At 40.8% G+C, this 27165-nt stretch overlaps 1 protein-coding gene across 4 annotated transcripts in view; it reads right to left on the minus strand.

Moving 5' to 3' along the window:
* Positions 1 to 27165, minus strand: part of TRIM9 (tripartite motif containing 9) — a 94730-nt gene that overhangs the window by 17107 nt on the left and 50458 nt on the right. For all 4 annotated transcript variants that reach the window (XM_090270866.1, XM_090270865.1, XM_090270868.1 and 1 more), the window contains exons 2-8: positions 26966 to 27061; positions 24619 to 24741; positions 15011 to 15121; positions 13841 to 13994; positions 8777 to 8821; positions 6098 to 6255; positions 4813 to 4951 (exon numbers count right to left, since the gene is read on the minus strand). In XM_090270866.1, coding sequence (XP_090126992.1) covers positions 4813 to 4951; positions 6098 to 6255; positions 8777 to 8821; positions 13841 to 13994; positions 15011 to 15121; positions 24619 to 24741; positions 26966 to 27061 — 826 coding nt within the window. The remainder of the gene's footprint in view (positions 1 to 4812; positions 4952 to 6097; positions 6256 to 8776; positions 8822 to 13840; positions 13995 to 15010; positions 15122 to 24618; positions 24742 to 26965; positions 27062 to 27165) is intronic.

Genomic DNA, 27165 nt, shown 5'->3' on the forward strand with positions numbered 1-27165 from the left:
ACTGTGTGTGAACGGAGAGTGAGAACTGGGTGAGACCAAGGGTCCTGCTGCGAAGATGACACAGGAGTTTCTCTGCCTGAACTTTGTCTTCCTTTTTTCCCAATCAGAGGTCATTATGCCTTACTTCTTGATTGTAAGATGACTATCTAGGTTATGAGGTAGATATCTTAGCTTTAGAGATGTCAAGATGTGCTCTATTTCTTAGGTGCTCTGAGTCAGGTGCGATGAAGTTCAGGAAGGAGGAGTAGTAAACCCCACGTGCTCTGGAGCAGGGACATGCCCAGTGGTCCTGGGGCCCAGTCCAGTGCCTGACAACATCGAGGTGCTCAATTAATGCTTTAGAACAAATGACGTCCTTTTCATAGTCACCTTAACGGAGGTTCTGAAGTTTTTGCCTTGCATACAGTTACTCCCTTTGTTTGGATTTCTCTCTCTCCCTCTCACTTCTTTGGGAAGTCTTCTCTCCCCTTTAGATCATGTTCATTTTATCTGCAATATGTTGTAATACAGTTCATGTAGCTCTTAGATGTAAAACAGACAGAATATTATTCCTATGAAAATATATATTAAAAACCCTCTTTTAATTCTAAGTGAAATAAATCAGACAGAGAAAGACAAATACCGTATGATTTCACTTATATGCTGAATGTAAACAAATAAGTGAACAAAAAAGTAGAAACAGACTCACAGATACAGAGTACGGACTGATGTTTGTGAGAGGGAAGAGGGGTTGGGGGATTGGGTGAGAAATGTGAAGAGATTAAGAAATACAGATTGGTAGTTACAAAATAGTCTTGGGGATGTATAATACAGCATAGTGAATATAGTAAAAAATATTGTAATAACTACGTATAGTGCCAGGTTGGTAACTGAAATATCAGGGAGATCATTTTGCAAAGTATATGGCTGTCTAACCACTATGCTGTACACCTGAAACTAATACAAAAGAATAATAAATGTGAACTGTAATTGAAAAAAAATGCAAATGAAAAAGTTAATCAGATACAAAAATACCAAAAAATAAAAGCTGCTTGTAAAACCTTCCAAAAAACCCATCTTTTAGAAACTTTTATTTATTTTTTGAAACATTTTTATTTTTAGAAGAGGCTGCTCATAGGTCAAAATTGAACTCTAGTAGAATTAAAGTGATAAAAATGGATTGGTTCATACATTTCTGGTGAAAAATCTATTTGGAAGGTGATTTGAAAACACAGATCAAGGGCCTTTAAAATGTTCATACGCCTTGGTCCAGTAGTGCCACTTCTAAGAATTTATCTAAGGAAAATGATCTTTTCACACAAACATTTGTGTTACAGAGTATTTATTGCTTAGAGGGTGCAACCTTCCCGTTCTAACCACCTCCCCTCACCCCCCAAAGGCTGCAGCACCCTCTCTGCTAGGAAGGCTGCAGGAAGTGATTCCCTGGCTCAGAGGGAGGCATCTTTTCAGCCAATTAACAGTCTCTGTAAATTATGTGAGCCCAGGAATATTACCTTTGGTCTATTTCATTTTCTCTTCAGATTAAAGAAAAGTAAAAAGGTACAGTCTGTTTAGATAGGCAGGGGGAAATATAGGGAACATAAACAGAAAAATTTTCTATCCTCTTCTCAACTTTTTTTTTTTTTGAGTAGTCTCTCAGACACAGAACAGACCTTTATTTATTAAGAAGGTCTTGTTACATAATGCTTTTAATGGATACTCTTTTGCAGATGGTTTCAAAGACTATAACACAGACGTGATGGCTATTTAATAAATTACTTTAAAGATATTTACAACCAGGGTTGTGGGTCCTATTTTTAAATTTTGTTAACATTCTTAATTGCTTACAGTTATATTTCTTCTTAAGTCTGGGTAATTCAGTTTAGACTACAGCTGACTTTATTTGCAAGGCTGTGTTAGGTACATCCACAAGAACTTTGCCTTTAGGGAACTAACCAAAGACGCATTTTTCCTTCCCTCTTTTCTTTTAAAAACACATTCTTTATAATTTCCATTAAATTAAATCATTTTTCATTGCTTTCCTGACCAATTCTCCTATACAAATTATATCTTCTTGCTGGTCCCCTTTCCCTCTTTTGCACTGTTTGTCATAACTTGCAAATATGCAATTATTTGTGTGTCTATTTCTTTAAGGCCTGTCTCTCTCTGTAGGCAGCAGGGGCGATGTCTGTTTCACACTCTCCACCCACAGCCTAGTGCACAGCGGGCACTTATCAAACACTGCCCAAGGAATAGATAAATAAACCAAAAAATTTGCTTTTGAAAAAAAAATGATGAGTCTTTATAACAATGTGGATATTTTATCTTCTCTGCTGATGTCACCTTTAGGTCAGCAGAAGGTTTTGTGACAGTTCAGAGTATAAGTGATAACTGATGTAAACCTCAGACTAAATGCATGTAAATACAAGTTCAGCTTGCTATCACCTATGAATTGTACCCTTCTGAGATACAGACTTTTTGTTTTGAACTTTGGAAAGAGATGAACTCTTGCTAAGAAAGATGCAAAAGATTCTGTTATAGTAGAAAGCCAAAACCAATTACCACATCACCCCAAACAGCAGCAAAGAAAAAAAAACTTCAAACCATTCCAGGAACTATAGAAAATAATATTAATAAAGCATAAGTTCAGTTAATATATCCACACTCCACCAACGGCAATTTTCCTCACTGACATCTACAAAAAACAAAAACAAGATATAATTCTTTAATTCTATAGGCTTTCTGTATTGTTACAGATGATTAAATTTTTTTTCAAAAATAAGCTATTCATTATATTTTTTCTTGCTTTCTGAATCTTGTATCTCTGTTTGAATGAACTAGAATGAGGAAGAAACAAATAGAACAAACCAAAGTTATGGAGAAAGTATGTGTGTGAACTTTATTTCATCATGAGAAAATCACTTCTGTGCAGTAACAGAGAATGCTGATATCTACACGATGATAAGATTTTCTTTGTATTTAGATACATACCTTATATTTGTACACAATATATAAAATTCATGGAGGAAATTATTTTCTACAGTACAGTTTCTTTGTTGGAGGAGGACTTGTTCCATTAGTGTCTTTTAGAAAACGACCCCCCAGTTCTGTGACTGTGGTACCAAGGATCACAGTTTCAATTTTGTAATTTATTAGACACCATAATCTTATGAACAGTAAATGAAAGCTAGAAACTACATCCTCCTGCAGGATGAAAAGAGAGACGTAAGTGCTCAGGCTGCTATGCTAATAACTGATGTTAGCAGAATAGAATGATTTTTACGTATGAATAGAAATAGCTTTCCCGTAAGGCTGATGACACATGTTAGTAACATTGCCGCAAATGGTCTCCCTGCTCTAATGGCATGCACTTCACTCTTTAATCAAATGTCCTGTACACACATGGGAAACTAGGCCATCATCAGCATGAAGGGCCTTCTGCACTGGGTCTAAGAACTCTCGGGGGGCTTTAGTAGTTAGCATGGTATTTGGGAAAGGAGGCAACTGCTCTCATCCCAGAGAGAAGTTGCTAAAATGATCATTCCAGGGGAGGCTCTTGCTACCACATCTCTGTAACCCAAATGGAAAAAGACCATGTGGGCCTTTTCACTTCAAGACATCCTCCTCTTTGAATAGCATCCCTCAGAGACTTACAACTGCTCCCCATGCGTGGTTTTCATGGCCAGGGGCCTGGCAACCTTGTTGTGGGATTGGAAGTTGTGCTTGTTTTTAACCATGTGAACCATTTTAGGGATGACTGGCACAGGCTGAAGTTTTTAGGAAGTTGAGGGGGGACACCACCATAGTTCTTTTAGCTAACGTCCTGAATTTGACCCAAATCAACATAGTAAGTTCTGCAGAGGGAAGTTATAGAAAATGCTGGTGGTGTGGAGGGAGACTTCTATAATTAAAATCCTACCCAGAGGTTCTGAAAGTGCTTTGGCACCAACCAAAAATACCTCTTCATAGTTTTAATTTCATGTGTCGTAATTGCTTTTAAAATGAAAATGTTAAAAGCCTCAGAGGTGACAACTGGCCATCACATTCAAGCCTCTCTTCTGAGATGGATGGCTTGCCTTTGATGACCACAATATTTACAGCTTAGCCAAGAAGCAAAAGCTCTCTAGAGACTGACTTTTCAGTGTGGTCCTAGGCAGCCTAAGCAAGCCTAGAGGGGCTGGCAAAGATGAAAATGGCGAGGTAACGTGGAGTTGCTGGTCTCTTCCTGTCTGGTGCCCACAGGAAACCTGTCCTGGTGCTGCCGGCCTGGGCCTTGGGTGTGAAATGGAAGCAGTCCATGCTGGTTAAGCCCGGAGTGGCCGACAGGCCCTCTCGGAACAGCTCTAGCACCCCACTCCCATGGCAAACATGGTCAGTCAGACAAATCCGCTGCTGGGAAGAACCTTAGCCCCACACCCTCGGGAACAAACAAGCACTAAAAGGCAATTTAGAATCATCTGGGCAAAACTGGCAAATGATGTGTATCATGTAGAATGGGAGCCTGCCCTAGAGCTTAGATACATTATTCTCACACACTGGGGGACAGTCAAGCCTTCATTTTTCAGCTTCTTCAACTGTAGCTTATTTAGAGAGTTATCAGAGGAAGCCGACGGCCCCAGCCATTGGAACTGCTGCTGTGGACTCTTTGGTTTGACACATCCACATACCATGGGCTCTCTAGTGGCAGGAGAGGAACAGCGGCCTGTGCCAGAGTGCAGAGCAAGTCATGGAAACACTTCAGAGTGTGGGCAGTGGTGGGGTTACCTCCAGCTCGCCAACCACGTTAGACGCCCCGCAGCTCTCGCTCTGAGGGGTACTGCTGAAGGGCCTTACCCTCGGACGTTTGGAGGACCAGGGTCTTGCTGTACTGGCTGACTCCTGTTTTGTTGAAGGCCTTGACGCGAGCATTGTACGTGCTGTTGAAGTGAAGGCCATCCACGGTGCACATTGTCTCCTTTCCAACATACACTTCCTGAGGGTCAACAAATAACAGGCCACCATTTAATGGGAGCCCTTGTGAGAAGCTGGGGAGGTAGTGTTGCCCAGTGGTTAGGATCAAGTGATTTGGCATTAGCCTGATCTGGATTCGAATCCCGTGAGATATTGGACCATTTAATTGACCTCTTTTAGCCCCAGTTTCCTCGTCTGTAAAATGGGCACAGTAATACCATCTTATGAGGTTGATGTGAGGATTATACAGGGTCATATGGGAAAATGGACTAGCATCATGCCTGGTATTTAGCACGGCATGGCAGCTTAATAAATGGATGTTATTAGCATCTAGGGCTTAAAAAATTAAAACGGAGTGTTATAGGTAGCATTATACTTGTTATGAACATGGCATTTATTTACACAGTGTGTTATACCTACGAGCTCTTTATCAGTGCGTTTTGTAAAAAAACAGGTTTGGAAACATGAGGGTGGTCTCTATGCTGTGTTATAACTCCACTAATGACTTCAGGAAATGTTACAAAGCCATAGGAATATAGGTTTTCATCACAGTACAGAAGGAGGGGGGAGCAAAAAGGGAAGGAAGAACGACATTTCAAAGGCTTAAAATAAATCCTAGCATAATACATCTTTAGCATAGGTTAGGCATTTACTTCCCTCTTTAGCTCTTCACTTTACAACATTATGCTGATGTAATGAGTAAAAATAATTCACATTCAAAGCACAACCTTAAAATGATAACTCTCCAGTGGGATGCTAAGATGGGAATCGAGGATGGCAGCATGCTAATAATTTTATGTGGCTTATCTAAATGACTCTTAACAATGTGTGAGATAGATGTTATTATTATCATCTCCATTTTACAACTGAGGACGTGAAGGCTCAGAGAGGTGAGAAATTGGCACAGTCACACAGCTAAGTGGTAAAGTTTGGACTTGAATACAGGCATTCTGACTCCAGAGCTCGCAGTACTGCATGTACTTTCTCTTAAGAATGGTTGTTTCTGTTCAGAGGCTCCTTCCTCCACCTTTGATATGGTACAAGGGCAGGCAGGCCCTGTCGGGATGGCCTGTCCCCAGGAGAGAAGGTAGAGGTGGCCTGAGACTCCACAGCGAGTCCTCTGAATTGTCACTGGTTTTGGTCAACAAGGAATGGGTGCTCGGCTTACCCGGAACTGACCACCATTGCCATCATCCAGCTCCAGAATATATCCTTCAGCGGGCACCATGGACAGAGGCGGCTGTTTCCAGGACAACGTAGCACTGTTGTTGTGGGTGCAACACTCCTCCAGCTGCAGGATGGGAGTTGCTGGGACTGGAGAGGAAGCTAGGCAGAAATTAGTGTAACTCTGGCTTCTGTTGAGTTGCAAACATTTCAGTATCTTGGAATGATTAACATCCCTCTGATAAAGATGTGACTAAGTAGCTAGCCCCAGGGTGCATGAGGGACCTGAACAGGATCCCTCTCAGTCTCCAGGAGTGGGACTGCTTCCTGAGCAACCATGTTGCCTTTTCCCAAGTCCATGGTGGTACTTCTCACCTTAATTAAAGGGGAGACAAGTGCTCTGTTCTCACTCTCTTGAGCATCAAAGACATCATCACTAAGGAAATGTTTTACATGGAGGACAGATTTCCAGTCCAGCCCACTAAAGCCTATTAATCCCATACCATGGCTGATAAATTTATCATAAAATTTATCCTGAGCCCTAAACCCCAAGTTTATAAACTTGGCATTGCCTATTCTGAGAACTATCTTTGGAACCACTATATTTCTAAGGTTCTATCTATTTTTTTTTTTTTTAAACCAGTGATTCTATTCAAGGCCTTGTCCATATAAATAGCTAACACGGTGTATTTTTGAAAATTTAGTATTGTTCACACAAACAGTGATTTCTCAGTTTTGAAACTTCTGAGGAACTTGTCATCATTCTTTCAAGGTAGCTAAACCTTGAAAACAGCACTAGCTCAAGTCCATTATTTCTGCAGGTATAGAACAGTCAGCTGTGAGCCTATAGAGTAGTGTGGGTGAAGATAGGGCCTAGCAGGGGAGGGTGAAGGTGTCCTCGTGACCTTGTGAGAATCTGTCAGGTGTTACTAGTCACAACATAACCCTGTCTCCATTTTGTGCCGAGTCTTCTGTGTTACTTAAAATTGCACATTAGTTGAGCCTTCAGACACACAGAGAAATGTTAGGTAATGAATAATCCAAGTTCCTAACATATAAACTTAATGTATGTATCTGGGAACAATGTTTTTGTCAAATGCTTAAATTTTTTTTTCAGCATCAAAATATGAATTTATTTTTGTAGCACTTTAGCAATAGGAGAGAACAGTTTGGATCACATCCAGGGACATTTACATGAACAAATGCTAACTGTGGAACACCTGGTGTGCTGTACCAAAACTGGACTCTGAATGTCATGCATTGAATTAAAAAATCTGCTCCTTGCCAGTCACCTCATTCAAGACGATGATGGTTAATTTAACAGCAGTTTAGGAAAGTTTCTCTGCTAGATAACCTAGAAAACAAAAGTAATGACTATAACCACGAGAGATGTGAAGGTAAGCAGGTCAATTACCTTATACTTAAGAAAAGCATGTGATACATTATGAGAAAACCATGCCTGAGGCACTAGAGCAAACATGATTAAGTTAAATTATGACTAGTTATTGAAGGTGATCGGTTTAGGAAGAGACATGCTTCAAATGTCAATGACCTAGAGTTCAGGTGGAATCTTATCAGAGAACAATGACTACCGTAGCCTCAGAAATCCCAGAACATCTGGATATGGAGGAAAGGAGATACATTCATTTCCTTGTTCAATAGACTACAAGGATGGAGGGAGGAAGAGATAGAAGACAGAACTCCCTCTGATGATTCTAATGATCATCTACACATAAACAGGTATCACCTAGGAGTCGTAATTAGAGGGTTAATGTTAGGTTACTATACATGTTAGGAACTTACTTTGTTATTTAAACATTTTTCCTTATAAAAAGAATACATGTTAGCACATTAACTGTGGAGTAAATATGACAAGTTTAAGCAAACCATTCTTCAAAGAGCTTCTCATGACATTGAATGATTCTCCCTCTTAACTGGCCTTATTGGTTAGATATACCATAAATCAATACTCTTAGGACTCTATTTCATTAGCTCTGCTATCAGTCTTCATTTTCCCTTTCTTCATATTTCAGGCAGGCCTACATTTCATCAATTTTAAAACCAAAGAATAAGATCACAATAAGAAACCATTAAGATTGTTTCAACTTGAATCATACAAACGCTTACAATGTCTCTGGTAAGAAACTCAAATTTCCCTGTATAGATATAGGTATAATTAAAAGATTAATTGAAATACATGGTGTCATGTATAATTAAAACATGTGAACTTTATTTATAAGCCCTCAGTAGATACACTTTAAAAGACTAAAAGGAAAGAAAAAAGTCTAACCACTCACTAATCTTCAGATCTTAATATTGTCCCAGGTTTAAACAAACAAGCAAATAAAAAAGGGAGAGATAGTGAAAGGGAGGGGAGGAGGGAGGGAGAGAGGAAGTGAAAGAGAGAGAGACACACACAGAGACAGAGACAGAAATAGAAAGAGAGATAGAACCCAGACACATTTGCATGTCTAAATATATTTCTCAATGTACTCAGAATTATTTTTTCTTTTTCACTATTTACCCCAGAGTGATATTGCATATAGAAGGCAAATGTGATAACATTAAGGCTGACATTTTAGAAAGACACATTTTATAGTGTGTGTTATATTACCCCATTTTACTTTATTAGGTATAAAATAAAAGGTCTACAAGAATCCAAAGTATTTCCAAATTAATTTACCTTTTGTGTTTTGGAAATGGATAGCATCACAGTTCCTGGGCTGAACTACAAGAAAAAATGTTTTATTTTATTGAAATGCCTGTCACTGAAGCTGCCATATATCTTAATCTTAACAATTTTATGATCATTCCTAGCCATCATTGTTTTTTCCTAAAGAACTCATTTCTCCTAGCTGGTCAGAATTCTAGTACTTAGCATTCTTTTAGCCCATAAAATCAAGCTTCAGGCCAAAAGTCTCCTCTTAGATAGGAAGGGGCAGCTGTTTTTCAAAACTTCCTTGAAGGGGCCTGGTGGAGCTATGGTTCAAATAAATTTTGCAACAGTGTCTTTTTATACAAAAGTTTTCAAAAATTTTAACTTTTTAAGGCCATTCTGGTTCAAGTTATATCTCAGATTTTTGATATTCACTTAATCTTCCCCCTAATCCTTCAGAGAGTGAACATTCACAGCCACCAGAATTCCTCCGTGAGAGGTAATGGGACATGTGAGGAAGGGAAGTCGACCTTCCACCCTCCACATGAAAACATGAGAGCTGATGCCTCTGTGCACTTACTGAGTGCATGGAAGTGTGATGAAGAGTTTTACATGTATTCACTCATTTAGTTCCATAACAATCCCACAATAACTGGAATTGTTATTATCTCAGTTTTGTAGATGAGGAAACTGAAACACAGAAAAGTTTCATGGTTAGTAAGTGGCAGAATGGGATTTAAAGCCAAGCTTATGTTGCATTACGCTTGCTTTTCTAGTCTGCTATATAATAATAGTGCACTAGAAGGGAGTCCACACAGCTAATTCCAAGAGGAATCTTTCTTTTTGGTTTCTATATGGAAATGATAAAGCTTCCCAAGTACTTATGGTATAGATTAATGAAATAGTTCACTGTAGGATGTATGGTGATTGGGAATGCAATATTCCTGAGTCACCTTCTCTGAAGTTTCCTTTGTGAACTGTCATTTCTGTTTATGGTCAGTGAACATTACAAATGGCATCTGAGGAAAGTTTAGACTTTAGAGGAATAATAAGCTGTTTCTGGCAAGCTGCCACTAGTACACCATTAAGATAAACATGAACACAGGTTTTGAGGACATGCCTTTTATGCCCCCAAATCATGAACAGATTACATGCATGAACAGGTTACATGCATGAAAAGATTACATGCATGAAAAGATTACACACAAGTCATTGTGTGTGCTCATCTCCCTCACTGCCAAACCTCTGGGAACACCTTCTCCATGATTTATAGGAAAGTCTTTTCAGATGACACTGTCCTTGCCCATGACCTTGGTACATACTCAGAGCTTTCACATTCAATATGAATTAATAAAGATAAATGTCTTAGGTGAGTAGAGGCACTTAAGGAGATTAACAGCCATGGTCTATGTGCTAAAAAGGTTTGGTAGAGGGTTAAGTCACTGTTTCATCCTGGTTCAGAAAGAACACACTGGCATGTCATCTCAGCACCATGACTAGTGAATCTTGGGATGCTTTGTGTGTTTAGACAATTCTGGGATAATATTTTTCCAAGTGGGGGTAGGCTTCTGAAATCTATTTTGAGCCAAGCAGCAGAGCCCTTGGTGGTTTAGAAAAAGAATCTTAAAATTTCTTCCCATGACCTGGGAAAAAAGCTGACAATACCAACTCAGAATTAAGAAAAAACTAAAAATAAATAAATAAATAATAAAAACAAAAAATGACGTTTAATCTGTTGTTTAATACACAAGAAAAGTCTGAGAGCTCAAACACCACTCCCAATAGTCTAGAAAGAGGGTAAGATGATTTTCTAATTAAAATGCAGCCAGAAAACATATTATTATGATTCAGGGATGTTTGAACAAAGAAGGTACCAGCATTCTCCACTTAGATCTCAACTACTTGTGGGTGATGAGAAATCAGAAAGAACAGATTAGTTAAATCTTTAATTAACGAATAATTTTAGGCAGTGCATTTCTGCTGAACAGTAGCTGGCCTAAGTGGAAACATGTAAAAACCAACAATGGAAATATCTGCTTTGATATCAAGAAAAAAAAAAGAAGCATCTGAAATGAAATTTCAAAACCAGAGAGATGCTAAAATTTTGATTCAAGAAGTAAGCAGAAATTTTAGTTGTCAGTTTGGGTCATAACTTTATATGCATATTTTAAGCTATTTGGAAAATGTTTTAACTTTCTACTATAATCCACACTTAAAAAATAATTGGAACAGTTAGAAAACATATTGCGTCACACATATTGTTAGTTTCACAATGGTATATAAATTGTGGTCATTTCTACATGGATTTTGAGGTGCAGCGTCTCGGGATATTTTTACTGATAAGTAAAAATGTGAAAGCGCAGTTCATTAAACTATGAATATCCTAAAAAAGAATTCTAATACTACACTGATACAGTTGTATATATGATAACAGATACCCAAGAGGCCAGCAGAAGTCTTCACTACAGCCAATCAAGTTCCAGGACATCATGAGCTCTGGTCTTTTCCTTCCATCACAAGTATGTGACATAAAAATTATTTAGATTCTACAGAGGACTGGGTTCTCACTGAATTAAACTTAATAAGCACAAAACAAAGCATATAAATTAACTCTGAAGAGGGATACTAATCAGAAGTAAATTAAATTAAAATGAAGTGTTACAAAGAAAAGAAAAATGGAATAACAGTCTCATACCAAATGGCCCATTTTATTACCTTCATAAATAACTGTTCTGGATAGTTTTGTGTTCCAGGTGAATTTCTGCTGTGCACTCTGCATGTCGGCCTTTCGAGTGCTTGGCAGTCTCTGCTGTGTGTACAGGCTAATGGACACACACACAGCTGTGTCCACGCTTCCTTCTGCCTGCAGCCTAACTAGCCAGGTGACAATGCTTTAGGAATGTGGTCTGTGACACACAGCACATGCACCTGAAGTTCACAAACTAGATGAAGGGCCTGTTCACTCCAACACAATTGTTCCCATCCTGCCAAGAGGCGTGGACTCCACGGTGGGCATATGGACATGACTCAGAATGACAGTGAAGCGGGGAGGCACTGGCTCTGCCAGCAGATGGAAGTCTTTCAAAGTCTGGAGGCTTTTACCCCCCACCTGCCCTCCTCTCCTGCCCCAACACCAAGGCTAACTGGGTCGGCTTGTTTTTTTCCTCTTCCACCAAAAGCCCTTACATTGCCCTTTTGTGACATATTTTTTCTTTTAAGCTGCTGGGGACATAACCTTTCAATGATTTTACCTCATTGAAAGAATCGGGTACAGAGAGATGCTGATGGAAGGGAATGTACCTGGAGCTCTCTACGCTGCTCAGATCGCTGCATTTCACAGGCTACTGTATAGGTCTTAGAGAAAAAGTTTTAAACAGTAAGAAAGAATTGCTGCAACAAAGAATTAAATTTCTTAAGTTTAAGGGGAGAATTCAGTTATTCCTTGAAGAAGCCACTTAGTAAGGCGCTAACTTCACAGCATGAACTGGAAGTTGTAGGTGTGGGTTCTGGAGCTGTGCTCCCTGGGTTTGAACCCTTGGCCTGGTACTCCCTAGCTGTGTGAGCTCAAGCAAGCAACTCAGGCTTCCTGTGCCTCAGTTTCCTCAGCTGCCGATTAGGGCTGTGAGAATAAAAAAATGTTAATCCATGTAAAGGGCTTAGGAGAGTGTCTAATTTGGTAAGCAGTCAATAAATGCTAAACATTTTTGGTACTGCAGCAAAGTATTTTTGTTTATAACCTATACACTACTTACTTCAAATATGAAGTAAGGCATCATCCCAAAGCAAAACATATTAAACAAAAAATGATAAAACTGAACATAAAAGAGGACAAAGATCCATTAAAATGGTGAGAGAAATACATGTACGAGGTACGGAGTGAGTTTAAGGGTGTGATGTGAGCCATCAGTATGCAGCGCTAAAACTTGCTGGATTCTATGGTTCTGTCTGTCTGACAAAGGTAGCATGTAGATTTTCCTTATGAAACAAATATTTTAAAGCACTTCTAAGTCATTTATCATGTGGATGCTTAAATTGGGAGAAGCAAAGAGCAAATTGATTTCTTTAAAAAAATCAGAAAATGACTAAATTCTACGGATCGAGAACAGATCCATGGTTGCCAGGGATTGGGGATGGTGGGGGACGGGTGTGGGTGTGACTCTAGGGGGCAGCCTGGGGAAGATCTTTGTGGTGATGCAGCAGTTCTGTATCTTGGTTGCAGTGATGGTTACACACCTGACAAAATGGCACAGAACTAGAAACACACGACATGCCGACGCCATTTCCTGATTCTGATGTTATATGACAGTTATGCAAGATGTGACCACCAATAGACACTGGATAAAGTGTACATGGGACCTCGCCTTACTATTGTTGCAGCTTCCTGTGGATGTATAATTATTTCAATATGAAAAGTAAAAAAACAAACAAAAACCTATCAGATATATTTTTCAAGTGGACAGTACTTACACTGCCATTAAAATATCATTGAGTTTTTATTTTGATTTGAGAGAGTTAATTTCTTTAAGATAATTTTAAGTGTTTTTACTTTTCTTCACCCACCCTCAAATCTCAGAGATCTTGTCATATCCTTTAATGACATAAATCAAAAAGTTAAAGTTTATTTTTAATTTTCATTTTCTTTCTGTATCCAGGCTTGAATTTTCCTGACCAGTATTGGCAAGCTGCTGATTTTCTCAAATTCCCACTAACCCATGTTCAACCATTTGCTCACTATCTCTATCCATGTGGAAGCAGTCATTTCAATTCTGAAATCCCTTGATTTTTATCACTATTTCTGGGTTACTTTCTGTAACGAGATTATACTTATGTACAGTGATGCTCGCTCTCTCTGCCTATCTCATTTTTTGGTCAGCTATTCTCCAATGCTGAGCCTCTGAAATCTCTAAGATTCTCAAAGTGACAGGCACTGAGTTTATCTGAATTTATCTGACTTCCTGATACGATTAGACAGGACCCACCTCCCAGGTGATTTATAAACATGGCAGCTACCTTTGTTTGCCTACTTCCTGCTTCAAGCACCAGTCTCCCCTGGCCTGGTGCTCTGACTGTGTGGGGGACCCAGGTACCCACCTTTCATCTGCACGAAGTCAAGCTGGTGAATGGACTGCAGCAGAGGGCTGTTGTCGAGACTGAAGTCGAAGTCTGTGGTCATCCTGGGAGTGAGCGTGCCTTTCCCCCACTGGTCCTCAGTCAGGTGCACTCTCCTTATGAGGGCGTCAGAAATCTAATCACATCAAAGACCACAGCCTAAGAAACGCACCACCACGCTGGACACAGAACACTGTTCCTCGACTCTCCTGGAGTGCTACTACCAACCTTCCTTGGCACTTAACACCTTCCTGTCTCTGTGCAGGCTATGAGCAGTCTGTTAGGAAGAGGGTGACTCATGATTTATCATGAAAACCTGGACACTTTTGTGAGTCAGTGGCAGTGACATAAATAATTAATAGCTGTTAATTGCTCTAATAGACAAATCTGGATATATGATCATGCTATGTATGACTCATCAGCTAAAACCCAATACTTCAGAGAGGCTGCATATGATAATCTGTGAAATGGAATTTCTTACACTACAAGTCGTTATCTTAACTATATGATGCTCTTCTTCGGCACAGCATGCTTTCATTTCTTACATTTAGTCTCTGCCACTCTTGGCCAGTTTGGTAGAAAGAGAGTTGCAAGGGATCTACATCTTCCTTCATAAAAGGTCCCTTAATCCTGGGGATTGAAATTTAGGTAAAATTCAGCTGACATCAGAGCATCCCACTAAAACAATTAACACTGAAGAAATCATGAGACACCCAAGGAATGAAAAAAAACTTCACTTGATTTGGGAAAGCACTGATTACTGGCAATAGGAGGTGTCAAGAAGAGAAGACTGCCGTACTTAGACGTTTCTAGCCGACAAAACTGTCCAGGAGATCTTAGTGGAAAAGGACACGATTCTTAGGCAGTAACTCTGCTTGGTGGGAACTTTATGGAATTATGTTTTTGTGATTAAACTCAGGAACAGAAACAAACAAACAAAAAAAACCATGAACTTCTCAATCTGGTAGCTCAAGGTGGCAGAGACTTCCAGGAAGTCAGCGGAGTTTCGCAGGCACCCACAGACACCCGCAGTGTGAAGGTAGGTTCTGTCCCGGAGGGGCCCATGTCCAGCCAGGGCTGCTGGACGTCTGGCCTTGGCAGACTCAGTCTCCTGAGACACTGAGAATCTGAAGCGGAAACTATTGTGCTTACCTGCAGAAAGCCACTGGGATCATTTTCCTTAATCACCTCCAGGCAGTACTCCATGAGACCTGTGGTCTGGCGCAGTTTCACTGTGCAGTGAGAGATCTGATCTCGAACCACCTGGGATTGATGACAGAACACAGAGGTCCAAAGCGGCAAAGAGTAGAAAAAAGCAAACTGGCACTTTGGAAAGCTTCTTCAAACCAGAATCCAAGAGCACCATGTAATGAAATGAAATTTACAAGACTACTTTGCGCAATGTCTGCTGTGGACAATGGCCCCAGAGGACAGGTCAGATAATGGCTCTAACAGGAACTTGCAACAACAGGACTCATCAGAAAGGCTTGCAGGTTGAAATCATCTGGTTACCCTGGTGCCTCAAGGGACATCTTCTGCAGGCCCCTTTTGCTCCCTTCTTCTGGGCAGCTGATGACCCTGAGCTGCTCTAAGTGGGAGGCCATGGAGAGCCTCAAAGGAGCTGAGCAACCTGAGGTTCAGCTGCAGCTTCTGCTCCGGGACACAGTAGCCTCCCACCCACAGCCTGTCCCTTCTAAAAAGCAGACATCACCATCAGAATCCCACTCCTTTCTCATTCTGATTCTCTTTCTTCAGGTGGCTGGTGGGTTGGGGCTAGAGGTGGAACTTGCTGAAAGACAATGAGTTAATGACAACTAAGCCAGGGAGAGATGGATGCAGAATTCAGTTTTAAGAGTAACCTACTTAGAATCAAGTCATTTTGGAAAGCAGTTTCCAAGGCTGCTCTATTTGTCAGACTATGAGTCAGCTTTAACCCAGAAAGGCAGTTTCTGCCCCTGGGAAGTTGTCTTTGCCCAGGGTCAAATGCATGACAGACCCTGAAAAGCTTCTTTCTTCAGAGATGCTCATCTTCTGTGTCCTTTGCTCAGTGACCCAAATCCTGAAGTGGTTTCTGAAGCAGAGTTGAACAAGCGTTTTCTAGGAATGTCAATCACGCACATCCTAGATATTTTATGCTACTTTGCAAAAGCCTCAACAACATCCAGCACTACAAATGTCATAGCTAATAACTAAAAGGACTTTTAACAATTATCCTTTAACAACTTTTCCTTCTTCTTTCTTTTCATTTTTTATTATAAATTTATTTTCCTTTAAAGATTGTTTTATACTTTCCAAAACAACTGGAAAATAGATGGGGGAAAAAAGCAAATCATCTTACCTCTCTGATGTAAAATTTTAAAGCATTTTATATTTCCTTTTAGTTTTTTTCCTTGAGCTAGATTTATTTATAGTTGCGATCATAGCATATGACAATTTTACCCTCTTCCCACTTATCACTCTATCAGAAGGCATTTTTCATGTTGCAACCATCAACAAATGTCATTGGCTACATAAATATCCCTTTGAGTAGGTTATCATAATTTATTTAACCATTTCTTTTCTTCTGTTTTTGGACATTTAAGTTCTTCCTATTTTTTTTGACAGTTCTATCATTCATTCATTCACTCATTCATTATTACTGGTCTTTGTATATAATCTTTTATTATGATAAAATACATATAACATAAAATTTGCCATTTTAACTGTCTTTATTCAGACAATTCTATGGCATTAAATTTGTTCATATTGTTGTGCAACTGTCACCCCATCCATTCCCAGAACTTTTTCATCTTCTCACATGGAAACTCTGTACCCATTAAATAACTGCTCTCTATTCTCCTCTCCCTTGAGTCCCATGCAAACATCACTCTACTTTTTCACTCTGGATTTGACTGCTCTAGGACTCATATAAGTGGGATCATATATTTGTCCTTTTGTGACTGGCTTATTTCACTCAGCAAATGTCTTTAAGATTTATCCATGTTGCAGCTTGTATTGAAATTTCCTTCTTTTTAAGACTGAATAACAGTCCATTGGAAATATATACCACATTTTGTCTATCCACGCACCCACTGATGGACAGTTGGATTGCTTCTACCTTTTGGGTATTGTGAATGAAGGTGTTATGAACATGAGTGTAAAAATATCTGTGCAAGTACTCTTTTCACTCCTTTTGGGCATATACCCTGAAGTAGAATTGCTGGATCATATGCTAATTCTATTTTAATTTTTTGAGAAATCACCCTACAGTTTTCTACAGTAGCTGCTTCATTCTATATTCCCACTGGCAATGCACAAGGGTTCTAATTTCTCCAGATCCTCACCAATACTGATTATTTTGTTTCTTTTTTATTAGATAACAGACATCCTAAAATAAAGGGTGGTGAGTGCTATCTCATTGTGGTTTTAATTTGCATTTCCCTAATGACAAGTGATGTTGAGCATCTTTTCAAGTGCTATTGACCATTTGCATATTTCCTTTGAAGAAATGGCTATTCAAGTCCTTTGCCCATTTTTTAACTGGTTGTTTGTTTTTCTGTTTTCTTTTGAAACACAAAATTTACATATTTTCATGAAGTCCAATTTGTCTACTTTTTCTTTTGTTGCCTGTGCCTTTGGTGTCACATTTAAGAAATTATTTTCAAATCCAGTGTTGTGGAGTGTTCGCTCCAGTCTTTCATCTGTTTGGAGTTAATTTTTATATATGGCGTTAGGTCTAACTTCACTCTTTTGCATGTGGATAGCCAGTTTTCCCAGCATCATTATTTGAAAATATGCCCTTTCCCCATTGAATGGTCTTGGAACCCTTGTCAAAAGTAATTTAATCACATATGTGAGAGTTTACTTCTGGGCTCTCAATTCAATTCCAGTGGTCTGTGTGTCTGCCTTTATGCCAGTGCTACTGTTTGATTATGGTAGCTTTCTAGTAGGTTTTGTAATCAGAAAGTATGAGAACTCCAATTTTGTTCTTCTTTTTCAAGACTGCTTTGTCTACTTGGAGTCACCTAATTTTTTGATAGATGATTTGCTAACCCTTTTATACTCTCAATATAATTAAAATAAAAAAATAAAAGTGGGATTTAAAATATCTTTATTGGAATTAATGAAAGAAACCAACTTTGGTGTGAAGACTGTTTTGTGATTTTGGTGGGGAGGGTGAAGGAAATCAAGTTTAAGATTGATTTATTTTCTTCTGGCATCTGTATGTTACTGTCAAACCCCCACTATCGCCTGTCAGTCTGTGATCAAGGAACACAAATTATTTTATTTTTTAATCAGAAAAGAAACAGGAGGGTTAAGTTTCTGCTTCTTGGGCAGGAAAAAAAAGCACCTAATACTAAAATATTTAAAAATGCCAAGACAAGTGACCTATATCTAATATGCTGCTCTTTTCTGCTATATGAGGCTTACCTAAATTGTTCCCATAAGATGTTTCTATATTTTGGTAGACAGTGCATCAACACTGCCAGGTAGCAGAAACCTCAGCAGTCATCATTCACTACCCAGATGACATCTGCCAAGATTATGCCTGGTACTAAAAGTCCGAGTAACAAACACAAACCTGATCTGAGCATGGTAACTCCAAGTGAGTCTGCTTTTGAGGCAAAATAGACAAAATTGTTAACTTTCCAGAGCATTCAGCTCAATGATAATTTTATGATCTAAATGTGCAGAAACAAATACAATATTCAGCCTCCACGAAATTCTATGTCTGCTTTTATACATTTCCTTCTCAAGCAGGGTTTATTTGGTGCCAAAGGAGCTGAGTGCTGGGACTCCCCAGATACTCTTAAGAAGCTACATTGTTGCGTTGCCAAAGATTCAGGGAGCCTCAGCGGAGTTTGCTGTGGCTCCTGTATTCCACCGTTCAAACCTCTTGGGCAGACTCAATATCCCTGAGTTCCCGGCTTTCAGTTCCCACTGTTACAACAATGGATTTTGGTCTATCTTTTTACATTTTTAACCAACTATTTCACAATAATCATGATAGCCTGTGATAAAAATCACTGCTAAAACTTAAGCTACAGGGTTCCCAGTAGTAGCATTTTTTGGTGTGTTGTAATTGATTTCTAGTTTCTGAATTAATTTAGAAAGATTTCCCACCATATGGAAATCAGCTAGATAATTAGAACTTTTAAGAGAATAAATATTTTTTTTCCTTTAAATGTCTTTATCAGTCCTCTTAGTTGCTACCTTCTTCACTCTTATTTCTACCCTTTTTATTATTATTTACTTCTACATTGTTATTTGTATGAAAAACAGCTCCTGGGAAGCCAGGCTATGTCTCTTTTTCTTTGAGTTTTATGTTTCTGTGCTGTAGCTCTGATGCTCCAATTATAAACTTGGGAGGGAGGGAGGGAAAGAGGGAGGGAGGAAGGAAGAAGGGAAGAAGGAAGAAAAGGGGAAAGGAAGGAAGGAAAGGAGGAAGGAGGGCAGGGAAGAAGGAGTACCTGCGCAAGCTTACAAAGAATTTAAAAATAATTATATAGTGTTTGGCTGGCTATAGCATTTGTAAAGTTCCTGAAAAAAGCATAGATCTCATTAATAATGCATTTTAATTTAGCTGTTGTCACAAATTCCCTGTGAGAATCACAGACAGAGAGGACAATACTGAGGGCCTTACTTAGGTAAAGAAGACCGGGGAACGATGTTAACAAAACGTACAGATAGGACAGGAAACCTGGGGAATCCAGTCTATTCTGTTGATCATATTGCCAGTAGTTCCAAATATGACTCCGTAATATTTCTTGAAAGCTTAAGAGCTTTTCTTCTCTCCAGTAGCTCTCTAACATTCGCTTTAGTTCACCACATCCTGAAAATAGATATTTGGTTCCAGTGTTTTTTTTTTTTCAAAACACAAAAATAGAATTAACTGTAATTTACATTTCAAATGGTGTTCCTAAAATATGGTCACATCTGCATATGTCTCAAAGCCTTTTTATCAGCTTTTAAAAATAGTTCACCAAACTTTGTGAGCTATTTTATGGGATGATCAATTCTAGACTCAGGCCACTGAAGAATTTCTGAGGTTCAGAGATAGCGACACCCATGCATAGGCTAATTCTACACCATTAACTATGATTTATGAAAAATAAGCCCTTAGGAGCCCTTCTTCAGTGTGCTAATGAAACCAGATTTCCAGTCATTTTCTCTCAGTAATAACATCAATGATAATAGTGAACATTTATTGAGTACTGTGTTTTCCAGTGCCATATGAGGCTACTTCTAGCCTTATTTTACACACAGGTAAGAGAAATGGAGACATTTGGTTGCCCACAGCTAGAGACCTAGTAAATGATAAAGTGTGTCCTCGAACCCTGTTCTTTACAACACTCTCACCACTCAGCTCCATCTTGCCTCACAACCAGAAGTATTCAATCTGCTCAAGCCATCACTGCTTTCAGAGAGGGGCATGAGTGAACTATAAAGACTGCATTTGGACATGCTCCCTCTCCAGCATCCCTAGCCTTTTGGATTGCTCAGGAAGAGAAAGTTGCCAGAAAAACACACACACACAATTGTCCTCTTTGTCAGCAAATAGCAGGCCCCTGGAGAACTCAGCCAAAGGGAATGGAAGACCATAAGATTATCCTTGCTGAACTGTGAGGGATGGGTTGGCAACAAAGACAGAAAGAAGAACTAACTGTGCTTGGCAAGTGATGTCTATAAAAGGCCAGCCTTTTCTCACAAATCTGAGTAGCAACAGAAGTGACAAGAAAGGGGAAAGGCAGGAGACCAAAGCAGAGAGAGGGAGGCACGGAGGCTGGAATCAGTAGTCACAGCATTGGCATTGCTGGCTGTTTTTAGAAGCAGTGACAGATACAATCAGCTGCAAGAGCAGAGAAAGAAATCACTGGAGACAGAAGACAGAACAGCTTTACCGCCGTGGGGGACAGCCAGCCACCTGTCTCTGGTTTCTGTAGCCCTCTGGGAACTGGGGCAGGGAACCCTACCCTGGGTGGAATGAGGGCAGGCAGCTGCCTCTGCTCTGCAGTCCCCAGAAGCATTAGTGTGCCCTAGGGGACAGGCCACCAATGCACCATCGTGGGACTTGGAGTCTCAGTGATGCATTAAAGCCACTCCTGTGCACTCTCCATTTGTGTCCACAGCACAACCCACAACTGATTTTCATACAGTCCCCTCCTGCACAGGCAGCACCAAGGAGGGGACTGGGGAGCTTTAATGCTCTTCTGACACTTTTTGATGTAAATAAATGATGCTTTCTCAGTTTCCTCTTCCATCCAGATTCTTGCCTTACATCTCTCTCCGGTAGAGAAAACTTGGAGTTGTCACTATAGTCACCATCCACATGACGTATCACAAACTGTTCATTGTGTTCTGTTTAAATGTGCCAGAAAAGTGTCTACAATATTTTTGAAAAGAGATTCCAATTGAGAAAAAGTTAAAATTTTATGGCTAGATACTAAAACAGTTGGCCCATTATTTAGAGGGAAAACCCCAGCTGCCCAGCTCATTTCCTAAAGACAACTGTGTTTTTATTTTAGATCTCTCTGTGTGATTCAAATAGTATTTTGAGTTCTACTATAACAATAAAAGTTCTGGGTTTTTGATGCACGCTAAAATGAAGGGCTATAGTCACGATCTTTTAATAATGTCCGAGCAATGACAGAAACAAAAAGCATCCACCAGTCCTCATGACTAACTGGATGGAGCAAGACCAGGGAGCACTGTGCTAATCACCGGCTTCTTCCCTCTCAGCTTTGCCAAATCTGGCAGGCAAGAATGTAAACTGGCGTTAGCCCACACCTCCCAAAGTTTGGGCTCCTCCAGTGGCAGCTCTTCCATCATGCACTCTGTGACCCTTTCAGCTGGTAGTAGTAACTTTACCCTCCTCCCAACTTCTACGGCATTGGTCTCTGGTAGCTCACTTTCTACCTGCACTGGAGTCCTGTTTGGGTGTGACTTATCTCACCCACTGAAATGTAAGCTCCGTCAGGGCAGGACCCATCCTGAGTCACCTTCTCTCTCTTTCCTCCCCCCCACTCTGTCTGGCGCCCAGCCCCCAGCAGGTATGTGTTAGGTGCTGGCTGACTGAGGAAAGGGTGAGGGTGGGGACAAGCCTTCTCTGCACATTGTAGAAGTACGGTGCTGTGGTCCAGATTCTGGGCTCTGAAGCTAGGTTACCAGCACTGAAATTCTGGATCCTTGGACCAGTTCTTGATATCATGGTGCCATGGTTTCCTCACCTCTAGAATGGGGATACTTGTAACAATGATCTTGTAGAGGTATTGTGAGGAATTGAGGAGTTGATCCCTGTATCACAATTTGTACAACAGGGCTGTCTCAAAGCAAGTGTCCCCCAGAGTTAGCTCTTGCTATTAGGACAGTGAGGGCTTGGAAGCCAAGGAAGCTTGCTCTATGTTGTTCATTGGGCAACTACAGATTCACATCTCACAACATTTCTAGATTTTAACTCAGATTTTAAAATGGTGACTCTGGTAGAATTTTTCATTCAGATATAACCTGACTACCTTGGATGAAAATGTTTACGAAGTAGAAATATTTTCCAGACTGTTGCAGCTAAATCTATAAGATTGATATCCTTATGGTAAAACTTTCGGGGAACTTTGTGAGTGAAAAACAGTTGCTTTAATACTGCCCTCCCACCATGTATTAGGAATAACTATATATGTTGCCAGAAGACACTGTCCAGAGGTCCTGTATAGAATTCAAAAGCAAATAACTTGGTCCCAGACTTAGGAGACCGAAGCCTGGAAATTGATGAGCTCGAGAAAGCCATATAGGTAAAGCTTGCCATTATTCAGCACGAAAAGGTCACTGAGGAGCCTCCTTTGAGAGCTCAGTGCCTTCCTGATTACCTACATTTCCAGGGCAAAGGCTCCACCAGGTGGGGGTCAGTGTGGTGCCCCCTCAGGGACCTGAGTTAATTCTAAGATGAACCTGAGAGGGTCTTCCTGTTAGACTCACCACCAAGAAACAGTATTGGTTGCTCTGGAAGGACTGTTACAACCCCCAGCCTTGGTTCGCTGTCTAAACCAAGAGGCTGAGACTCTCTGAATATTGGAGCCCTGGGCACTTTTCCTTCCGAACTCCTGGTTCAGACCCAACTTCAAGATATGCAGTTTTCTTTATCAAGGAATCTGCTGGGCCTCTCCTGGATCCAGTTCTGCTGTTGCTGCCTCATCAGGGACGCTCCAAGGGACATGCTTCTGATATAGCGCTAGAGGAGGCCTCGCTGGCAAACTGGATCACGGGGCGTCGCTCTCACCAGCACTTTCTGGCTTGGACCCTGTTGTCACAGCACAGCCTTCTGTCTGCCTCCATTCCACAGGCCCCTTCACAGGGACAGCGGGAGAGAAAGGGTTATATTTCAGCCATATTATTGCCTAGCTTTGTGGAAGGAAGAAGCAGGCGTGTGGCTCTATGTGTGTGTTGAGGAGCAGCAGGTGGGGAGTGGAGGCGGGCGCTTAGAGGAGGCATCTGGAGTGGGGGTTTCTTCACCTTCAGGGAGTAGTGGGAAGCTTCCCTGGGGGAATGAGCTCTTTCTCCTGCTGCCTGGCTCCCTGTCCTCCTAGGCTCCGGGGCCTGGTGTGTGGGTGGGGCACAGAGCACAGAGGAAGGATTGGTGACTCCGCTGTTCAGCCCTCAGCATTGCCAGTCTTGCTGCAGGTCTAACCCAGGCCTCATACCGCTGTTAGCACCTGGTTTCTTGCCTTGTTTCTGGTAACCATGAACTGGGTACTGGCCTGGCTCGAAGCTTCCCCGCCACCAAGCTTTAGTGTCATATCTTGTCAGCCGTGTTCTCTTATTTCTTCATTTTCAAACTCGTCCTTGGTTCTACTACTGAACCCTAGTCGTTTAGAAGTAGAACCTGTCTTGTCCAAACCTGCGGGGGATATTTGTCACTATGTGGACTGTTCACCAGTGGCCAGCTCCCCCAAGGTGTATTCACTTATTGCTGCTCCCCTCATTTCTTCCTCTGCCCCCATCCCAGGCCAACACTGCACACTGCCCACCACCATCCGCCAGTAGCCACCCCGAGGTTTGCGGGTTGTGTATGTGGACCTCTGCAGACCTCCTACGTCTGAGCTTCCCTTCGGGGGGCTCTTCCCGTCCATCCAGCCTGCCCTCAGGTGTTGTTTTCCTGCTCCAACGGGGCAGTGAATGGGACACCAGATGTCTCCAGGAGGACCAGTCCTTCTGCCAGTGGGGCCCAGACTTGTAATCAGTTGATTCCACTGTATGATGACAAGTCTGTACAGTGGTCCAAATGCACAATTCACTTTAAATTTAAGACAAATTTTGTTTGCTTTCTGGAAAGTGCAGATTCCATTTCCCAATTCAAAATTATATTATGTCTCTGTATGGTCATTCTGATCACCCTGTCACAAATTTCAACCCCATCCTCAGTACTCCCCACCCCTTTCCTTATATTTTTTAGCACATTTTACTAATATACCATATATTTTACTTATTTTGCTTACTGTTAATCCTTCCTGGTAGAATATAAGCCCCATGAGGGCACGGATTTTGATTGATTTTATTATTAATGCTTATACCCAAAGCAATCTCTGGCCCAGAAAAGTCACTCAACATATATTGGTGAGTTAAATAAACAAGTGAGTGGTGAAGAAGGGCTATGCCCACTCCTTGCCAGCCAGGCCACTGGCCACCCCAGGCTGTGGGCCTCCTGCTCCCCACTCCCGTCTAGCCTGTCCATCACGGCTCTGGGAGCCCAGCCCATTGGCCTTCTGCTCCTCTGACGGTGCAGCACTCACCTTCAGCTTGTGCTCGTGCTCCTTGTTGACACGTGCAAGCAGGTGGGCTTTCCTTCTGTTGAGGGCGTCAATGAGGGCATCACACTGGGCCACCAGGCAGGCCTCAAACTCCACACTGTTCTCCTGTGTGAGAGAGCACACCCCTCAGCCAGATGGAGCCTGGGTGCCCTGGGCTGCCAGAGCAAACCGAGCTGGCCTGTTCACGTGTGGGGCAGAGATCCCCGGTGAAGGCAGTGAAGAAGAATTCTGTCCACAATGCACATTTGGCATCTTAAAAATAACTGGATAAATTTCATTCTATACTGGTTGGGTTTTGATTTAAATATAGATTGAAAAGGTAAATATCACTTGATAAACTTATTTTTATCAAAAGGGAATAATTTCCAAAGTTTGAATTATATTAAACAAAATAAAGCTCTGTTTGTAGAGTTGAACATGAATCCTTTTGAAAGCTGGCCTATGTCCAGCACTGTTTAGTGGAAGGTGGCATTCCGGAAGGCTGGCTGCCTGAGGGAATGGGGTATTGTTAGGGCAGGAGAGAGAAAAGAGTCACTAAATTCAGGGAAAGAAAGAAGAAAGAGGATGGCAATGGTCTTCAATATTAAACAATAATCCAATGACATTGGAAGTTTATAAGTATGATCATGGGCCTTCCATTAAGGAAAGCAAAGTGAACACGAATGGGTAGGATGTTAAAGCTGGACATGAACCAACAGCTTATGGGGAAGGGTAACCATGTTCTAAATGAATGATAGCTTCCCCATGATGTTTAAACTGAATCCTGGATCTAAATTTATTTAAATCTGTATATGCCATAGACATTAATTTTAAGCTATTCTCCCACTAAATTATAAGCATTCATTAAAAGTAATCCTTTCAATAAGTTACACATATAATTTTGACTCTCAAACCATAATCTGAAAAACTATTGTAATTTATAGCAAGTCAAAACTGAATACTCATGTATAATTAATAACACAACTGAGTAAACTGTAAACTTTTGGGGACTGGCAAGGAAGGAATAGCTTAGCTTATCAAATTTTAATTTTACTAAAATCGTAAAGAACTGTATCACTCTCTTAATATAAGGATAGGTATTTTGTGCCTGTTTTCAAATGCAAGGTCTTCATGTAAGGCACATATTAGTAATGGCTTAAGCAATGACTTCCACAAATGTGAAGTTTCAGCTTTCATGCTATTGCTTTTGAGTTCTCAGAGGAGTCCCCTTGGAAAACACCATTTAAGAGCTCTTTATGTCTCATGCAGGGCAGTGCTGGCAGGGGCATGGTGGTGGTGGTGGTGGAGGGGACCTTCTCCTCATAGGCTCTGATTTAGACCAGAAAGAAAGCTTTGTCTGATGAAGAAGCGAGGTTCAGAGGCAAGCCCGAGGCTGCATATTTCATGCCAGCAAAAGAAAAGAAGGGACCCTATTGCTTTGGAAAACAGAAGGAAGGGTACAACTGTTTGGTTGTTAGGGAACCAGAAATTTTAACATGGGCATATGTGCCAAAAATAGGCAAAGAAATCAGTGTGAGGTGCTTTGGAAGGCTGGCTTACATTTAAAAAGCCATTTCTGCCTTGACATGGGTTAACTATTAGCTCAGAAAGACAATTACTGGAGGCCAGAGCCAAGGTTACTTCTGCAAGGCAAATTTCAACAGTGCAAAAGTCATTATTTTAGCGAATCATGTAATTTATGGCTTCTCCCCTTTAGCTATAGGGAAGAATTCACCAGCTTCCAAACGCTGGCTGATATGTTGGTCATTGAGTCCAGTTAAAGCAATCTGAAATTATAGTCTAGGAGATCGCTGTTGAAAAATATTTAAGTATCTACGTAAAGGAGAAGCATTACCATGAGGCAGGAAGGAAGGAAAGAGGAAGAAAAGGAAGGAAGAAAGGGAAGAAGGAAGGAAGGAGAGAAGGAAAGAAGGAAGAAATAAAAACAAGAAAGTATGACTTGTTTGTTACCATCAGATAAGATATAATCACTGCAAGGTATTTTGGGGACCTATAGAGTTAAAAAAAACCACAACAATAATGACTCTAAATTCACAAAGAAATTAGCTTCTTTCTAAATACACAGTAGTGGAGAATTAGGACCTCTGTGTGGAAGATAGGAACCACTTGGAAAACCAGGTTCTTTCTGGCTTGTTGGCAAATGTAATCACCTCAAGAAGGGTATGTTCAAAGTTCGTTCGTATGTGTGTTTGTATGTATTAGAAGAGACAGAGCAGGAGAAAATAATGGGATTCTTCCCACAACACATAAAAATAAAAGAGAAGAAACAGACACACTGTCCCGCCACATAGTTACACCGTAGCCCCCGGGGTCTCTGCTGCTGCGGTACCTGGATCTGCTGGACCATGTTGCGGAGCTGCACCAGGAACTCCTTGGCTTCCTTGGCCCTGTCCGACAGCCCATTCAGCGCCTGGGAGAGCTGGCTCTGCAGAGACGGAGAAGGAAACCGTGGAGCTATAATCACATGAAGTAGCAACAAGATCACGCAGGGTTGTGTTGACCCGAGACCCAAGAGTCTTCGGCCTCTTT

This window comes from Furipterus horrens, unplaced genomic scaffold (genome assembly GCF_987537825.1).
Source record: "Furipterus horrens unplaced genomic scaffold, mFurHor1.1.pri manual_scaffold_3, whole genome shotgun sequence".
Classification (NCBI taxonomy): Eukaryota; Metazoa; Chordata; class Mammalia; order Chiroptera; family Furipteridae; genus Furipterus; species Furipterus horrens.